Below are 18,677 nucleotides of genomic sequence, written 5' to 3'. Positions count from 1 at the left end.
TGGTCTACATAAACAGTACCAGGATCGGCAGGGCTACATAGAGAGGCCCCGTGTCTCAATAAAGTAAAATAAAATAAAATAGGCCGGGCAGTGGTGGCGCACGCCTTTAATCCCAGCACTCGGGAGGCAGAGCCAGGCGGATCTCTGCAAGATCGAGGCCAGCCTGGTCTACAGAGCGAGATTCAGGACAGGCACCAAAACTACACAGAGAAACCCTGTTTTAAAAATAAATAAATAAATAAATAAATAAATAAATAAAAATAAACAAACAAATTAATTAAGTAAAATAAATAAGATGACCGTACTAGCTCATGTTCGGAATCTCAGCATTCTGGAAGACTGAGGCCGGTTGGATTACGGCGAATTCATGGCTGGCTAGGGAGACACAGTCTTAAAAGAGTAAAAGCCAGATGTCAGGCTGCTTCCCACCCTGATTACGTACGTCTAGGAAACGTCCAGGAAACCAGTATGCCAGAGGCTTGGTGCTGCTCAGTACTACTTGGCAAGGAGAATCCCTTTCTCAGCCCAGTGATGGACCGACCTGTTGCAGGCTGAGGGACCACTCTAGGGACCACTGGAGCGAGAAGTTCGAACAGTTCTAACCACATCATCTTTTAGCAGAGTAAATACCCTCAAAAGCAGTCACTCCTCTCCCGAAAGTAACGTCTGCAGCTCTTGAGGGCAGACTCTCTTCAAGGTCACCAAAGACAGAAATCTGAGACAAAATTATTGAGTACTAGATTCGATGACTCCCGGCAGCTAAGAAGCTCACTTTGCAGGATACGCCTCTCCGACCTCCCGCTGGTCTCCCTCCCGCCCCACAACAGGAAGTTCCTAAGTTGGACCAATGAAAAACGGGGGCGTGGTCTTCCGCCTTCTTCTTATTGGCCCAGAAGTGTGGACGGCGGGGTCTTCCCGCGCCGAGGCGGAAGTTGTGCCGCGTTGTCAACGTGCTCTCAGCTTTCTCTGGCGTTCTCCAACATGGTGCGGAAGCTTAAGTTCCACGAGCAGAAGCTGCTGAAGCAGGTGGACTTCCTAAACTGGGAGGTCACCGACCACAACCTTCACGAGCTGCGCGTGCTGCGGCGGTACGGGCTCCAGCGGCGCGAGGAGTACACGCGCTACAACCAGCTGAGCCGCGCCGTGCGCGAGCTGGCGCGGCGCCTGCGCGACCTCCCCGAACGCGACCCGTTTCGCGTGCGCGCCTCGGCGGCGCTGTTGGACAAGCTATACGCTCTCGGCCTGGTGCCCACGCGTGGCTCGCTAGAACTCTGCGACTTCGTCTCAGCCTCGTCCTTCTGCCGCCGCCGCCTGCCTACTTTGCTCCTCAAGCTACGCATGGCGCAGCACCTCCAGGCTGCTGTGGCCTTTGTGGAGCAGGGTCACGTCCGCGTGGGCCCAGACGTGGTCACCGATCCTGCCTTTCTCGTCACTCGCAGCATGGAGGACTTTGTCACTTGGGTGGACTCGTCCAAGATCAAGCGGCACGTGCTGGAGTACAATGAGGAGCGCGATGACTTTGATCTGGATGCCTAACGAGTCTTCTCCCCTTGGCTTCTCAACTACAGGTCACTGAGCCGGGGATGGGGAGAATCGCCCCTTTGTTCCGGGAAATTTTTGTTAGAATTTGGACTGATAATTAAATGACTGTTTTGGGAGTCAGTCGGAATCAGTTTTGTTGGACTGCACTGGGGATTGTTAGCTTCTTGCGCCTTAAACTTTATGGTGTAGAAGCAGGGACGTTACCTCTGTCCTCCTTTGCTCTTGTCATCTTGAAATAGGACTGTACAGATGGAGACTTTGGGTTAGGTTTTTGTTGTTTTTGTTTTATATATAAAACGGTGCAACTTGAATGTTAAAGTGTTCACTCCCCGTTTAAAGAAATCTTTTCCTTATGCCAATAAATGTCCCCACCACCTTGTTAAGTGCAAAATTTTTTCTTCTTACTTAGGCTTCTATCCATCCATATCTGTTGACCTTGCGAGCTCATGAACCCTGAGAATTGGAATAGGATTGCAGGCGTAAGGTCTGCCGCAGGATGTTGTACAAGCTGGACAGATTTATCACTTGACCAGTCCTTTTCTCGGAATGCATGTTTTGGCAGAGCTTTTATCCACAAGGCTTCCTGTTGATATTCCAGCCCCAGGAAATACCATATTAAAGGCCTGGAGTGTTTGCTTGCCTAAGGAAATGATCACCCTGTAGCTTGGCCAGCTAGTGGTTAGAAGTGACCCAGGAGATTCCTGAAAACAGATGTTCTTTGGAGTGGTAAAATGTGTGTTTAGTCTTATGTGCAAAGCCGTGGGTTCAGTGTTAAGTACCACTACTCCAAAAACGAAGCAAAAAGAAAAAAAAAAGTGATAGAAATGGTAAAGAGAGCATCAAGTTTTAGCCCAGACAAAATAGAATACAGAGCCCAGCGTGTTAGGTTCTTTTTTTGGGGAGGTGGTGGTTATTTTTGATTTTTTAATTTTTATTTTATGCACATTTTTTTTTATATTTTGTCTGTGTGAAGGAGTTGGATCCCCTGAAACTAGAGGTATAGGCAGTTATGAGCTGCCATGTGGGTGCTGGGAATTGAACCCAGGTCCTCTGGAAGAATAGCCAGTGCTCTTAACCACTGAGCCATCTCTCCAGCCCGATTTTTTTTTTTTTTTTTGACAGATTTTTGATACATAGCTCAGGCTAGTCTGGAACTTCAAGTGATCCTCTTGTCTTAGCCTCTCCAGTGCTGAGATTACAGTGTGCACTGGTGAAGTTTAGGATATTTGTTTTGTTGTTTTTTGAGACAGGGTTTCACTGTGTATCCCTGGCTGGGATTAAAGGCATGCGTCACCACCACCACCAGGCCAGGCTTAGGTTTTATGTGCTTTCTCCACTTCACTAGGTGGAGGCATTAATGTGCCAGACCAGATTCGAAATGGGGAAGGAGGCACTGGCTGCTCAGCCTGACAACCTGAGTTCAGACCTGCAACTCACACCGTGGTAGGAGAGAGCTGACTCCTCCACATGCATGTAATGTCGTGTGCATTCACACAAGCAAAATAAGTAAAAGTAAAACATGCAAACATAAAGCAGGGAAGGTACTATGAGATGCTTTCAAATATTAGACCCAGTTTTAAGTAGGTAATATGTATTAACCTATTTAACCCTCCCAACAAGCCCATTTAAATATGTAGACTAGTTGCTCTCCACTTTTCAGATGAGAGTGGAAGATGGGTCAGATTGCATGATAAATGGATTAGCATACTCTCTTTTAAGAGACTGCCAATGTCAGCATAGTCAGCCCTTCAGAGTGTGTCAGAGTCTCAGCTTGAATTTCCAAGCCAGTAGCAATACCAGGCAATGATTGGTCTCAGCAAGGTGCTGTATAAAAACTTAGGCGGAGCTAGTGTGATGTACACTAAGTGTTGGGGAGGTAATGACAGGAGGACCTCTGAAAGTTTGGGGTCAGCCAAGGCTACTCAGCTAGAATGTCTCAAAAAGCAAAACAAAAGACTGAAGAGATGACTCAGCAGTCAAGAGTACTAGCTGTTCTTCCAGAAACTACAGTTCCAAGGGATCTAATGTCCTCCAGGCATGCACATAGTGCATAGACATACGTGCAAGCAAAACATACCCCCCCCAAAAAACACACACAGTTGGTGTGAAGGTGCATGCCTGTTCATATATACCTGTGAAGTGGAGACTGAAGGATCAGAAATTTGAGCCCAGACTGGGTTACATGAGACCATTTCAAAACAAAGTGGTAGAGAGAGGTGGTACACATCTGATCCCAGCACTAGAGAGGCAGAGGCAGATCAAGTGTCAAAAAGAGATGAGCCTCTTTTTGAAAGTGGTATAACAAGGTGACACTCAAGGTAAGTGGTGGTAAGAAACAGAACTGGAGCTGTGCAGTGGAGGCTCACACCTTTAATCCCAGCACTCGGGAGGCACAGGCAGGCAGAACTCTGAGTTTGGGGCCAGCCTGGTCTACAGAGTGAGTTCCAGGACAGCCAAGGTTACACAGAGAAACCCTGCTTTAACTCTCCCTGCTCCCACCCCAAAAATTTAAAAAGTAAAACAACCACTGAAAGTGAGGCCAGAGAAACGGCCCAGATACTGGGAGCCTCTTAAAGAGGATCCCAGTTTGTCAGACTTACAGCTGCCTATAACTCTAGCTCCTGGGGCATGAAATACCTCTAGCCTCTTCAGGCATCTGCGCTTATAAGTATATCACCCACCCCCCACATACAATTAATACTTTTTTTTTTTTTTTAAAAGATTTATTTATTATGTATACAGTGTTCTGCATGTATGCCTGCAGGCCAGAAGAGGGCACCAGATCTCATTACAGATGGTTGTGAGCCACCATGTGGTTTCTGGGAATTGAACTCAGGACCTCTGGAAGAGCAGTCAGTGCTCTTAACCTCTGAGCCATCTCTCCAGCCCCACAATTAATACTTTTTAAAGAATACAGAAGAATGACCTAGAGAGATGGTTCAGCTAGGATGTTTGGTTATGAATAACTTGGGTATTCACTAGAGAAGACTGCTCAGACATAGAAAGTATTATCCCACAGATGACTACACTAAGTGTTTGGGATCCCAATGTAGCCTCCTGCCTCTCTCGGTGAGCTTTAAGCACAAAAACCATGTCCTGAGTTGACATACTTAAGTTAACAAGAACAGTTACAGAAGCAGAACTACAGAAGCCAAAATGCAAGATTAGCACATTTAGAGACTTTCCCAGACTATGGACTGTGTGGATTAGGTCTCTGTTTTCATTTCGGCTGGTGGCGCTATGTGCTGCTTTATAGTATGAATGGCACTTCCGCCATGGAGTCAGTTGTGCTAAGGTCTGGCAGCCTGCTAAGGTCTGTGACCCTGTTACATAACTATGGCATAGGGCTAGAGAGAGCTCAGCAGTTCAGAGCACTTGCTTTTCTTGCAGAGAACCAAGGTTTGGTTCCTAGCACCTATACTGTAGCTTATAACCATCTATAACTCCAGTTCCAAGGATCCATTTCCTGCTTCTGACCTCTGTGGGCATCAGCCATGCAGATGGTATACATACATACATTCAGGAAAACACTCATACACATAAAATGAGAATAGCTTTAAAAAAAAAAATAGCTCTGGCAACTTGGCCTAGAGGGGTTTATGGCATCTCCTAGCAGCAATCATTAATTTATTTATATCTTTTTTTATGCATACTATACAAACACTGTGCCACTAAGCTATAGCCTAGTCCTTTTACTTTTGTGTTTATTCGTTTGTTTGTTTTTTGAGACAGGGTTTCTCTGTGTAACAGCCCTGAGTGTCCTGGAACTCACTCTGTAGCCCAGGCTGGCCTCAAACTCACAGAGATCCACCTGTCTCTGACCGAGGTGGTCGTGGTGGCGGTGGCAGCGGCGGCGGCGGCGGCGGCGGCGGCGGCGGCGGCGGCGGCGGCGCACGCCTTTCTTGAATCCAGCACCTGGGAGGCAGAGGCAGGCGAATCTCTGTGAGTTCAAGGCCAGCCTTGTCTACAGAGTGAGTTCCAGGACAGGCACCAAAACTACAAGGAGAAACCCTGTCTCGAAAAACCAAAAAGAAAAAAGAAAAAAAGAAAGAAAGAAAGAAAAGAAGACATGATCTTACTGTTTAGCTCTTCTTTTATCTCTCTTGGAACTTACCAGGCTGGCCTTGAACTCAGAGCTCTGCCTGCCTCTGCCTCCCAAGTACTGAGGTTAAAGGCGTGTGCCACTATCCCTGGCTGACATTTTCTTTCCTTTGGTTACTAATCACTGTCCCAATTCTAAAATCTAAGGCTTGGGTTCATGAGAGGGGTTTTTTTCTTTTTCTTTTTTGGTTTTTGAGACAGGGTTTCTCTGTGTAGCTTTGGAGCCTGTCCTAGAACTCACTCTGTAGCCCAGGCTGGCCTCGAACTCATAGAGATCTGCCTGCCTCTGCCTCCCGAGTGCTGGGATTAAAGGCGTGTGTCACCACCCCCTGGCTTTTTTTTTTTTTAACTTTATTATGTATACAATGTTCTGCCTGCATGTATGCCTGCACACCAGAATAGGGCACCAGATCTCATTACAGATGGTTGTCAGCCACCATGTGGTTGCTGGGAATTGAACTCAGGACCTCAGGAAGAGCAGCCATTGCTCTTAACCTGTGAGCCATCTCTCCAGCCCCAAGTGGGGATTTTTTAAAGAAGGAATTCCGGGTCTACCTCAGAGGTCCTAAGGTAGATTCAAGTGCAGATGTCTGAACTCTGAAAGAGCCTCACATAGGACTTTGACAAGCTGCCAGATGGAAATCATTGACTTAGTTTCTTTGGGGTGGTGGGTGAGGAGGGGGCCATTTGTTGAGTCATCTCAGACAGGCAGGTGATTTTAACTACCTTTAGTCTTCCTTTGCTTCCTTATCCACCAGTGCAAGACCAGGTAGGTCAGGCTCACTTGAAATGCAAAGTATAGAACAGGGAAGGGATCTGACTGTTGTGGTAGGCTCTAAGCTACATATTGTAGATTATCTTCCCATCTTATATATGTCTACAGCAGGCCCTCAGTCTTAGTAAGCCCCAAGACCTTAGCACAACTGCCTCCATGATGGAAGTACCATTCAGGCTATAAACTCAGCACACAGATGGCACTGCCTGCCAAAAGGAAGACAAAGGCTTAACCCATTAGAGTTCATCATTCTGGGAAAGTCTCTAAATGTGCTAACCTTGCTTTTGCCTTTTCTCTTCTGTAGTTCTGCTTCTGGCTAACTGTATGTCAACCCAGAACATGTTTTTTTTTTTTTGTGTGTGTGTGTGTGTGTGTGTGTGTGTGTGTTTAAAAGCTCACCCTGAGAAAGGCTCAGGGCTACACTGAGATTCCCAAACACCTGATGTAGTTGCTGGTGGGCTGATATATACTTTCTATTGGCTTAAACCCATATCCTCAAAGTCCTCTCTGATGAATCCCCACAACAGTGTCAACGTTGAAGCTGAGGCTAGGTGTGGTGGCACATACCTGCAACCCCAGCTTGTGGGTTGTGGAGGCAGGAGAATTTGAGGCCAGCTTGGGCCACACAGGCAATTTTGAGGTCAGTTTAGGCTGCAGAACCAGACCCTATCTCAAAATTAAAACAAAAAGGCTAAGCCTAGTTCCAAGCACTTTGGGTTAGAATTTTTCTTTGTTAGTTTGTTTTGAGACAGGCTCTCATGTGGCCCAGGTTGATCTCAAATTTGCCAAAGAGCCAAGGTTTCCTTGAACTTCTAATCCTCCTGCCTCCACCTCCCAAGTGCTGGGGTTACAGCCAAGGGTCACCACAACTTGGTTCTTGGTTATTTTTATATTTTATACATACATATTTTGTCACTTTGTTTGTTTTGAAACAGGGTTTCTCTGTGTAACCCTGGCTTGTCTTAGAACTAGCTCTGTAGACCAGGCTGACCTCGAACTCTGAAATCCATCTGTCTCTGCTCCCAAATGCTGGGATTAAAGGTGTGTGCCACCATCACCTAGCTGTAATTTGTCACTTCTTTTTTGAGGACAGGGGCCAAGTTCATGTTTTAAACTCTGTAAGTTTCTAATATTGAATGCAGGAGTTTAATATTTATTCATCAAATGTGGAAATTTTTTTTAAAAAACAGGGTCTCAGTGCAATCCTGTGTGCCCAGAGCTCCCATGGGAATGGATGGTATTATATACCTAAGAGACAGGCATCTTGGCATTGCTCCACTCCCCCCACCCCTAATTTTATGAGCACTTTGCCAGCAGTGTGAGCTGCCTTGTAGGTGCTGGGAATTAAACCGAGTCTTTTCTGCAAGAGCAGCAAGTGCTCTTAATAGATGAGTCATCTCTCCAGTCCTCATTTTGAATGATTCCTCTAGACTCAACGTGTACCAACTTTTGATAGCTTGTTTCTACTGTATAGTTATGATAGTAATGGGCAACTTAGTTCTGTGCAGGTCAGACATTCAGCAAATCCAAACTTGATTCAAGAACTGTGTGATTTGGGCCAAGTTACTTTTAAACACTGGACTTCCTGTTTTTTTTTTTTTTTTTTTTTGTTTTTGGAGACAGGGTTTCTCTGTGTAGCTTTGCGCCTTTCCTGGATCTCGCTCTGTAGACCAGGCTGGCCTCGAACTCACAGAGATCCACCTGGCTCTGCCTCCCGAGAGCTGGGATTAAAGGCGTGCGCCACCACCGCCCAGCTTCCTTTTTTTTTTTTTTTTTTTTTTTTAAAGAGTGGGGCTTACTAGGTGTGGTGGCACATGCTTTTAATCCCAGCACTTGGGAGCAAGAGGCAGGTGGATCTCTTGAGTTTGAGGCCAGCCTGGTCTACATAGTAAGTTCTAGGACAGCCAGGACTGTTACACAAAGAAACCCTGTCTTGAAAAACAAAACGAAACGAAAACCCCAAACCAAACAAACAAGAGAGTGGGTCTCATGTAGCCCAGGCTGGCCTCTAGATTGCTGTGTAGTGGAGGATGAACCTAAACTTCTGATTGTCCTGCTTCCACCTCCTGAAGCTGGGATTACAGGGAGGAGCCACTACAAGTTTATGTGGTTTTGGGGGTAGAATGTAGGAGTTAGTGCATGCTAGGAAAACACCCTACTGAGCTGCGTAGCATCCCCAGGCTCCGACTCCTGTTCACTGACGAGTAAATAAAGTAAGTAAAGCGGCTCGTTGTAAGCATTTAGTAAGTAGCAAATCGTGTTTTTTACATCCTAGCAATCTTATGCTGCAAACTCAGTTTATGGGTTTGATTAGGATCTCTCTGAACGTCAACTACCAAGAATCGAGCCGGGTCCCTTTCCGCGCAGTGTTAGAAGGGAGAATGGGGAAAGAACGTTTATTAGTTCGAAACTTGAAAGCTATTCAGAAAACCGCGCAGGCGAGACAAAGCAAGCTGTCGGCGCCGTTCTAGAGCTTGGGCAGACCCGGGGAGGTGACGGCTCGGAAGTCACGGTTTTGTTGGTGAAAGGACCCGGAATAATTTTGTGCTCAGGAATGAGGCCTCTGCATAGCTAACCATCTAGCCAGAGTCCAGAACAAACACTAAGCCAAATCTGAAAGCCCTCCCTGGCAGATGTAATCCAAGCCCCACGCCGGCTCAGGGCGGAAGTAATGGCCTGCCGCGACCCAACTCCCGCGATGCACCGCGGTGGGCGGGGCCGGAAGTTTCGTTGGCGATCCTGAGTGGGGGCGGGCCTAGCTCCACCAGGGCAGCTAATTGGTCAGTGCGTGGAGGCGGCGGCGGCGTGCGCGACTGGCACCTTGGTACGGTAAGTCTTGAGTTGGGCTCTGGCTACCTCTTCCGACATAGCCGTGACTTCTTCCGACGGACCAGGACTCTGGCTTTTCCAGTCGCTACCTGGAGAGGACAACCAGTCTAGGGTGTCGGGTTTGGCCATGTTTCTACCGTTGTACGGCCGCCTGGAGGGAAGAGGCTCCGGTGGGGCTGACACTTGGGAGTTCGTTGCCTTTCTCAGCCTTGCTGCCATTGCCGGCGTGTGCCACCCTCTAGTGTACCGTTAGGGACGGGTTCAGTGGCATACCATTGGGACACGTTGCGAGGGGAGCTCAATAATCATCCTAATACTCCTGGCTGTATTACAAATACCTTAATACACACCGAAAATTCACACTGGTAGAATGTCACTTAACACATTTTCTAAAAAAAATAAAAGCACCCTTAATGTCTTAAGGGTATAGAGATACAGCTTTCTCTCTCTCTCTCTCTCTCTCTCTCTCTCTCTCTCTCTCTCTCTCTCTCTCTCTCTCTCTCTCTCTCTCCCTCCCTCCCTCCCTCCTCCCTCCCTCCCTCCCTCCCTCTCTCTCTCTTTGGTTTTTCTGAGACAGAATTTCTCTGTGTAGCTTTGCGCCTTTCCTGGATCTCGCTCAGTAGACCAAGCTGGCCTCGAACTCACAGAGATCTGCCTGGCTCTACCTCCCAGTGCTGGGATTAAAGGCGTGCGCCACCACCGCCCGGCTCTTTCTCTCTCTCTCTCTCTCTTTCCTCTCCTCTCTCTCTTTCTTTCTTTCTTTTTCTTCTTTTTTCTCCTGGATTTCAAACACAAGGCCTGTGCAGATATGGTGCATGTTAGGTAAATACCAGTTGAGGTATAGTCTCATTCTTTTTTTTTTTGATTTTTATTTATTTATTATGTATACAATGTTCTGCCTGCATGTATGACTGCAGGCCAGAAGAGGGCACCAGATCTCATTACAGATGGCTGTGAGCCACCATGTGGTTGCTGGGAATTGAACTCAGGACCTCTGGAGGAGCAGTCAGTGCTCTTAACCTCTAAGCCATCTCTCCAGCCCCCCCTTTTTTTTTAATGTGTTGTGTATGCACATTTAAAAAGAAGAAAACGTGTATAGATGTTTTGCCTGCATGTCTGTGTACCACATGGGTGCAGTGCTGAGGGGAAAGAGGGCTCCAGTTTTGTGGAACTGCCACCATGTGGAACCCAGGACCTCTGGAAGAGCAGCCAGAACTCCAACCTAAGAGCTGAGCCATGTCTGCAGTACCCTCCCACCCTACATCCTGTCTCCCCCTCCTCTCTTTTAATGAGATAGTTTCATTCTGTAGCTCAGGCTGATTGGAACTTGATGAAATCCTCCTGTCTCAACCTTTCAGGTTTTGGATAACATGGGCATACTTACCACAGCCAGCTAGAAAGTTAATTCCCCCTGCAGAACTGTATACTGAAATGGTTAAAATGGTGAATCCATGTTTATTAACCTTACTCCACTCTCTCTGCCGATCAAAACCAAACACTGATGCGGAGCTACAAAGCCAGCTGCTTAGCCTACATTGATTGACTGGATTGAAGGACTGGGAATTGAACCAGGAGCATTTCACATGCAATGGAAACACTTCTCTATTGAGCTATAATTCCAGCTACCCCCCTTTTAAAAATATTTATGTGTTATTTATGTGACTAACCATATGTATGTGCACCATGTGCTTGTCTGGAGAGGCCAGAAGAGGGCGTCAGATTCATTGTGAGCCACTATATTGGTGCTAGGAATTGAACCCGGTTTCTCAGCAGGAATGGCAAGTGCTCCTAACCCTTGAGCCATCTCTACAGCCTGTTTGTTTTTTTGAGGCAGGGTCTCAATAGGCCATACTTGTCTAGAATTCCCTATGTATTTGAGGCTGGCTTTGAACTACTGATCCTCCTTTCCTGCCTTCATCCTTTAGTGCTGGGATTTTAGGCGTTAGTCAGCCTGGTTCTACCTGGTTTTCTCTTCTTTTCTTTCCTCTCCTTTCTTTTTCCTAAGATAGGGTCTTACCAGGTTACCCAGGCTGGTTATGAGCTTATTCTGTAGCCCAGCCAGGCCTTTAACTTGTCATTCTCCTCCCTTACCCTGTGGAGTAGCTGAAATTATGAGATTACAGGCCTGACTCATCACTGTTTTGTTTTTGTTTTGGAACAGGGCCTCCTTAATGTATTCCTAGCTGGCTTGGAACTCACTGTATAGACTTGCGGTGATCCTCCTGGGTGCTGTGGTTATAGGTGTGCACTTCTGCACCTGGCTACCACCGTTTTATCATTTGCGTATTGATTTACTTGTTATGAACAAAGAACTAGGTGTCATTGTGACATACTCAGACAAAATCTGTCTTTATTGTTTCTCTTCCCTCCCATCTCACCCGTTTTATCTTTCTCCCAGCCTTTTTTCTGCATTCACGTCATATATGTTCTTTTTTTGTCCTCTCCCCCTTTAAAAAGACTAATTTTTATTTTTATTTTTCCGAGGCAGGGTTTCTCTGTGTAGCTTTGCACCCCTCCTGGACTCACTCTGTAGACCAAGCTGGCCTCGAACTCACAGAGATCTGCCTACCTCTGCCTCCCAAGTGCTGGGATTAAAGGCGTGTGCCACCACCTCCTGGCTTGTATGAGTGTTTTGCTTGTATATATCTATGTTTGTTTTTTGAGACAGGGCCTGTCTCTCTTAAAACTCACCTTGTAGACCAGGCTGTCCTTGAACTCTGCCTGCTAAGTGCTGGGATCAAAGGTATGCATCACCATGCTCCACATGCAGCCAGTGCTCTTAACTGCTGAGCCATCTTTGTAGCCTCCCCCAATACCTTTTTCAACGCATCTTGCTTCCCTCTTGTGAGCTCTTATCTAGTTCAATTACCTATACCCACCTTCATACCCTTTTATTTACTTATATACAAACATTGAAAGTTAGGATCCACATATGAGAGAAAACATGCAATTTTTATCTTTCTAAGTCTTCATTGCCTCACTTAAAATTATGCTTTATAGATCCATCCATTTTCCTTCAGTTTTCAACCTTTATAGCTGAATATGTATGAACATGTATGCCTTCTCTCCTCACCTCTCCTCTCCTCTCCTCTCCTCTCTTCCCCTCCCCTCTCCTCCCCTCCCCTCCCCTTCCCTCTCCTCTCCTCTCCTTTCCTCGTTCTTCCCTCCCCATCTCCTTCCCTTTTGAGATAGGGTCTCATGTTAGCCCTGGCTGGACTGGAACTCACAGAGATCTGTCTGTCCTGTTTCCCAAGTGATGGGATTAAAGATGTGCCACACCTGGCTATTCTATGCAATATTTTCATTATCTCTTCTGTTGACTATCTAAGCTGGTTCCATTTCCTTACTCTTGTGACTAATGCAGCAATAAACATGGATGTGCATGTTTCTCTATGGTAGGACATAGAGACCTTTGAATATATACCCAGAAATTGTGTCTTAGTTAGCGTTTTCTTTCTTTCTTTTTTTTTTTTTTTAAGTTTTACTTATTTATTATGCATACAATGTTCTGCCCACATGTATGCCAGCAGAGGGCACCAGATTTCATTATAGATGCTTGTGAGCCACCATGTGGTTGCTAGGAATTGAACTCAGGACCTCTGGAAGAACAGCCAATGAATGCTCTTAACCTCTGAGCCATCTCTCCAGCCCCTAGCTTTTTATTTCTATGATAAAACATTACGACCAAAAGCAACTTAAGGAGAAAAGAGTTTACAATTCCAGGTAATAGTCCATCACTGAGGAAGTCAGGGCAAGAACTCAAGCAGGGCAGGAGGCAGAAACTGATGCCTCCAGGCCATGGAGGAAGTTTCCTTACTGGCTTGCTTTTCATGGCTTACTCAGCTTGCTTTCTTATAGCACCCAGGACCACCTGCCCAGGGGTGGCACTGCCCACAGTGAACTAGGTCTTCCCATATCAATCATCAATCAAGAAAATGTACCACAAGCTGTTTACAGGCCAGTCTGGTGTGGGAATTTTCTTTTCCTTTTTTTGAGATGGTCTCTATGTAGCCCTAGCTGTTCTGGAACTCTCTGTGTAGACTAGGCTGGCCTCCAACTCACAGAGATCTGTAACCAACCAGAGGCTTTTCTCTGTCCTGCCCCATCCCACAGCCATTTCCAAATAATCACTCAGAGGCTTATATTAACTATAAATGTTTGACTGATGGCTCAGGCTTATTACTAGGTAGCTTGTACATTTAAATTACCCCATTTCTATTAATCTATGCATCACCATGTGGGTTGTGGCTACTGGTTCTCTAACATCTTGTTCCTTGGAAGACTGGATTGTATCTGTCCCAACTCCACCCTACTTCATCTCCATTTTCAAAGTACCACCTAAACTTATTCTGCCTCACCATTGGCCAAACAGTTTTATTTATCAACCAGTGAGAGCAACACATATTCACAGCATGCAGAAAGACATCCCACTGCAGAGATCCACCTGCTTCTGCCTCCCAAGTGCTGGAATTAAAGCCATGTGTGTCACCACACCTGGCTTTGGAGGGCATTTTTTCTTTCTTTTTTAAATTTTTATTTATTTACATTTTAAATATTTATATTTGGGGGGGTATGTGTGCCTAAATGTATACTTGTATACCAATTGAGTGCAGGAGCCCTTGGAAGTCATAATGCATCAAACCCTGCAACTGGAGTTACAAGCTGTTGTGAGCTGCCATGTGGGCGCCGGAAATTGAATCCAGGTCCTCTGGAAGAATAGCCAGTGCTCTTAACTGCTGAGCCATCTCTCCAGCTCCATGGGACATTTTCTTAATTGAGGTTCTTTTTTCTAAAATTACTGTAGCTTTTATCATAGTTGACATAAAATTAGGCAGTACAAGTGGTATTGCTAGGTCATATTGTAGTTCTATTTTTAACTTTTTTAGAAACAACCCTATTAATTTCCATAATAGCTGAACTAGTCTATACTCCCACCAGCAGTAAATATAAGTTCATATTTCCCCACATCCTGTCCAGCATTTATTTGTTTTCTTTATGATAGCCATTCTGACTGTGGTGAGATAAAATAGCAATGTTTTTTAAATTAATTTTGTTTAATTTGTATGAGCATTTGCCTGCATGCATTAATGTGCACCACTGAACCTGGGTCCTCTGCAAGAGCAAATGCTCTTAACTGCTGAGCCATATCTCCAGCACCTCAAATGGTTTTAATCTGCACTTCCCTGATGACTATGGATGTTGAACATTTTTTTTAAGTGTAAGTTCCATTTTATTTTTCCAAGGTGTTTTTTCTTCTGTCTTTATGAAGCCACCTCTTCACATGGGCTTTGGTGGAGGTCATGGTGCAGCACCAGCAGGTCTAAATCGTGGTGTGGAAGTTCAGTCCTTGCGGGCTTCACAGGATCGATTCCTGACTACCTTACTATGAATAGCACAGCTCATGCAGTAATGCAGCTTGACATAGAGTTTGGGAAGCACATAAGCGTCGAAGACACTTGCTTCTGATATGTCCCTGACAGCAGCAGCCTCTACAGTGTTCCGAATGACGAACTTCTTAATGGCCTGTCTTTGGGCACGCACCAGGTGCAGTTCGTGCAGCGAATCGGCTGTACATGGCCGAGGCCCTTTTTGGCATGAGTCATCTTGGAGCCAAGACCCGAAAGAGCGATGTTGAACATTTTTTAAAAATTACACGTATTTATTTATTGTGTGTGTGCGTGCATGCCACAATGTGTGTGTGAAGGTAAGAGGACAACGTTTGGGAATTGGTTCTCTCCTTTCACTATGTGGATCCTAGGGATCAGACTCGGGTCCTTAGGCTTGGCAGCAAATGCCTTTACCTTTTGGGCTATCTCACTGGTCCCCATTGAACACTGGAAAAAATACTAATTGGCCATCTGTGTTTCTCCTTTTGAGTACTATCCATTTCATCAACCCATGTATTGATTTGGAGAGGTTTGTCTTTTTGGATTTGGTGGTTATTTTTTTTTTTTTTTTCCGAGACAGGGTTTCTCTGTGTAGTTTTGCGCCTTTCCTGGAACTCACTTGGTAGACCAGGTTGGCCTCGAACTCACAGAGATCCTCCTGCCTCTGCCTCCCGAGTGCTGGGATTAAAGGCGTGCGCCACCACCGCCCTGGTGGTTAATTTTTTTAGTTCTTTTTTGTTTGTTTATTTTTTGAGACAGGGTTTCCTCAGTGTAGCCCTGGCTGTCCTGGAATTTGCTGTGTAGACTAGGCTGACTTCAAACTCAAAGATCCGCCTGTCTCTGCCTCAAATGCTGGGATTAGAGGCGTGGACCATGCCTGGCCTTGGTTTTGTTTCTGAAGCAGGATCTCATGTAGCAGAGGCTGGCTGTAAGCTTCCTCTGTAGCTGAGAATGGCTGAGTCCGAATGCCTGCTTCACCTTCCCAAGCATTGGGGTTATAGGAGTGAGCTATCATTCCTAACTCCCAGGGCATGTCTTCTCCTTTCTTTCTTTTTACTTTTTTTTTAGACTATGTCTTTAATCCCAGGACCTGGGGGCAGAGGTGGGCACAAGGGGTCTTATGTGAATTTGAAGCTAGCCAGGGTTACATGGTGAAAAATAGAACAAACAAACAAACAAACAAACATGTCCTCAGAGTTATATTTGTTATTGAGTGATGGCTTTTTTGAACTATTTAGGAAAAAAGTTAAGATGCTCAGTAATATCACTGGATGTCAGGGATAGCTCACTGTGATGAAAAACAAAAAAGTCAATCAAAGAGTGACTTTATTTAATGATTGGTATTTCTAGGTTTATTCCTTCAGCTATTAAACTTACCATTATTGAAGTGCTGTTAGAAAGTAACATTATTATTAATATATAACTCATTTATCTTTTTGTCTCCTTCCACAGAAATAACTAATTGTGGTTAAGTGAGTTTTTTTTTAATTATATCATAACTGCCTTATTATCATGAGATGAACTACATTAATGAACCATTTCCTTTATGTTTTCCTTTATAGGGAAGATGGAAGAACTGAGTCAAGCCCTAGCTGGTAGCTTTTCTGTGTCTCAAGAACTGAATAGCACAGCTGCCCCACACCCTCGCCTATCCCAATACAAGTCCAAGTACAGTTCCTTGGAGCAAAGTGAACGGCGCCGTCAGTTGCTGGAGCTACAGAAATCGTAAGGGTGCTTTAACTCCTTGGCTGCTTTACGCTGGGAGCTGTGAATCCTCGCAGACGACTAAATTTGTCTCTATAGAACCCCTTCACAGAAGAAGGTTCTTTCCTGTCCACAAGGTTGGGTGGGTAAATTCTGTCACAGGTCATTGATCCATACATTTCAGAAAAATTAAAAAGGAAGGAAAAACTGAACTTTTGAAGCAAAAGCTCAGTTATTTGGTTAAATTATTCTATTTTTCCTGGCAACACTACTGAATTTTGCAGTTTAGACTTCTCCTCCCCACATCCCTGGATTGCTCATGTGTGGCTTCTTACTCACTGCGATGATGGTCTTGGTATGGTCTTCTCATCTACCTTCAGCCCAAATGTTTCTGTAGTGCCCTTGGAAATTCAAGGTAATTCTACAGAGAATCAGTGGAAATGTTTTCTATACACTCAATTCTAAACGCCAAGATGAACAAACAGGAAAGGAGCAGGATAGGTGTGTTTTAGGCTGCCTTCTCTGAAGGCAAGGCCTATCCTTTTGTTCTCGGTGCGTCTTTGGCCTCTTTGGAGTCAGAAATTAAGGAACGGGAATTAGAAGAAACTAACCACAGCTGTAGCACTTGCATAGAGTCTGTATTTTGACAGTACTATGTTAGTAGATGAATAACAGACAGTTCCTGATTGGTTCTGAGTTGTTTGCTGATTATAACCCATTCACTCTTTTCTTTCCCTGTTTTCTTTTTTTGATTTCTCAAGACAGGGTTTCTCTGTGTAGCCTGGCTGTCCTGGAACTCTCTCTGTAGACCAGGCTGGCCTGAATCTCACAGGGATCTACTGCCTCTGCCTCCCGAGTGCTGGAATCAAAGGTGTGTGCCAACACCGCCTGGCTCCTTTCCAGTTTTCAGTTGTGATTTATTATTTTCTTTTCTTTTTTTCTTCATTTTACATACCAAGCACAGTCCCCCTCCCTCCCTTCCTCCTGTTTCCCCTCCAGTAATTTATTATTTTTAAGTAAGTAACACATTCATGTGGCACAACATACATGGATATAGTGGGGTGAAAGAAAGTGGCCCCCAAAGGAAGTGGCACTATTAGGAGGTGTGGCCTTGTGGGAGTGGGTGTGGTCTTGTTGGAGGAAGTCTGTCACTGTGGAGGCATGCTGTGAGGTCTCATATATGCTCAAGCCATGCTCAGTGAGACAGATTACTTTCTGTTGCCTGCACAAGATAAAGAACTCTTAGCTAGCTCTCCAGCACCATGTCAGCCTGTACAGGGTCATGTCATGCCCTGATGATAATGGACTAAACCTCTTAACTGTAAGCTACCTAATTAAATGTTTTCCTTTGTAAGAGTTGCTATAGTCATGGTGTCTCTTCACAGCAATAGAAATACTATCAAAGATGTGTATTACTACACCAGCAGACACCAAGTTTTAGGCCAGGTAGTTTCTTTTGAAAGTCAAACAAGAAAAGCCTGAGTTTTGGGGTGTTTGTTTGATCAGCATGACATCTGAAGTGGAAAGCCCCAGAAGATTCTCTTGTTTTGGACTTCTCACTGCATTTAATGTGTTTCGTCCTTCCCATCTCTGGGGCTTTTGATGAGTCTGCCAGGCAGGAAATGTTATTTCTCATATGGAATGTAATGGGGTAATGTAGGTTCATCTTATTCAGCTAGTGAGTCTTGGAAATTCCTTTAAGAATAAATTTTTTGCTGTGAACTTTTTCTTACTAATGTTTTTATTTTTTTATTTTATGTGCACTCGTGCCCTGTCTGCATGTATGTCTGTGTGAGGGTGTCAGCTGTTGGAGTTACAGACAGCTGTGAGCTGCCATGTGGGCTCTGGGGATTGAACCCGGGTCCTCTGGAATAGCAGTCTCACTCCCAACCACTGAACCATTTCTCTAGCCCCTACTTTGAACATTCTTAAGAAACCAAGGGGCCGGGCGTTGGTGGCGCATGCCTTTAATCCCAGCACTTGGGAGGCAGAGCCAGGCGGATCTCTGTGAGTTCAAGGCCAGCCTGGGCTACCAAGTGAGCTCCAGGAAAGGCGCAAAGCTACACAGAGAAACCCTGTCTCGAAAAACCAAAAAAAAAAAAAAGAAAGAAACCAAGGAACCAAGGAAAGCTGAATGTGTACAGAGTGAGTTCCCTGATTAGGAGCTATGAAGAGACAGTCACTAGTTTAACCTTGTAAAGGAAATTTCATTATTTTTTGCCCTTACCAGAATCCCTTAGTTGCTTCCAAATTTGTCATCCTTGAATTGAATGACATCTGTACATTGTGGGATATCTTTGTATAGATGTGTAGACCTGACCTTATCTTTTTCTCCTCCA

The 18,677-nt window shown here is 45.2% G+C and overlaps 2 protein-coding genes across 3 annotated transcripts in view; both read left to right on the top strand.

The window, feature by feature from the left end:
* Positions 1 to 909: 909 nt before the first annotated feature.
* Positions 910 to 1,933, top strand: Imp3 (IMP U3 small nucleolar ribonucleoprotein 3). Its single transcript, XM_028865053.2, has one exon. The coding sequence runs from the start codon at positions 982 to 984 to the stop codon at positions 1,534 to 1,536; it is 555 nt and encodes a 184-aa protein (XP_028720886.1). The 5' UTR covers positions 910 to 981; the 3' UTR covers positions 1,537 to 1,933.
* Positions 1,934 to 9,139: 7,206 nt separating this feature from the next.
* Snupn (snurportin 1) overlaps positions 9,140 to 18,677 on the top strand; it is a 32,771-nt gene continuing 23,233 nt past the window's right edge. Inside the window, exons 1-2 of one of the 2 annotated variants that reach the window (XM_028865055.2) lie at positions 9,140 to 9,242; positions 16,197 to 16,359. In XM_028865055.2, the coding sequence (XP_028720888.1) occupies positions 16,202 to 16,359 (158 nt within the window). In that variant the 5' untranslated portion in view covers positions 9,140 to 9,242; positions 16,197 to 16,201. Of the gene's footprint in view, positions 9,248 to 16,196; positions 16,360 to 18,677 lie in introns of both variants that reach the window. The other variant, XM_028865054.2, reaches the window with a different exon arrangement.

The sequence above is a fragment of the Peromyscus leucopus genome, chromosome 7, assembly GCF_004664715.2.
Source record: "Peromyscus leucopus breed LL Stock chromosome 7, UCI_PerLeu_2.1, whole genome shotgun sequence".
NCBI classification, from domain to species: Eukaryota; Metazoa; Chordata; class Mammalia; order Rodentia; family Cricetidae; genus Peromyscus; species Peromyscus leucopus.
Note: the sequence above shows the minus strand (reverse complement) of the source record. Positions and strands in the feature narration are given on the sequence as shown.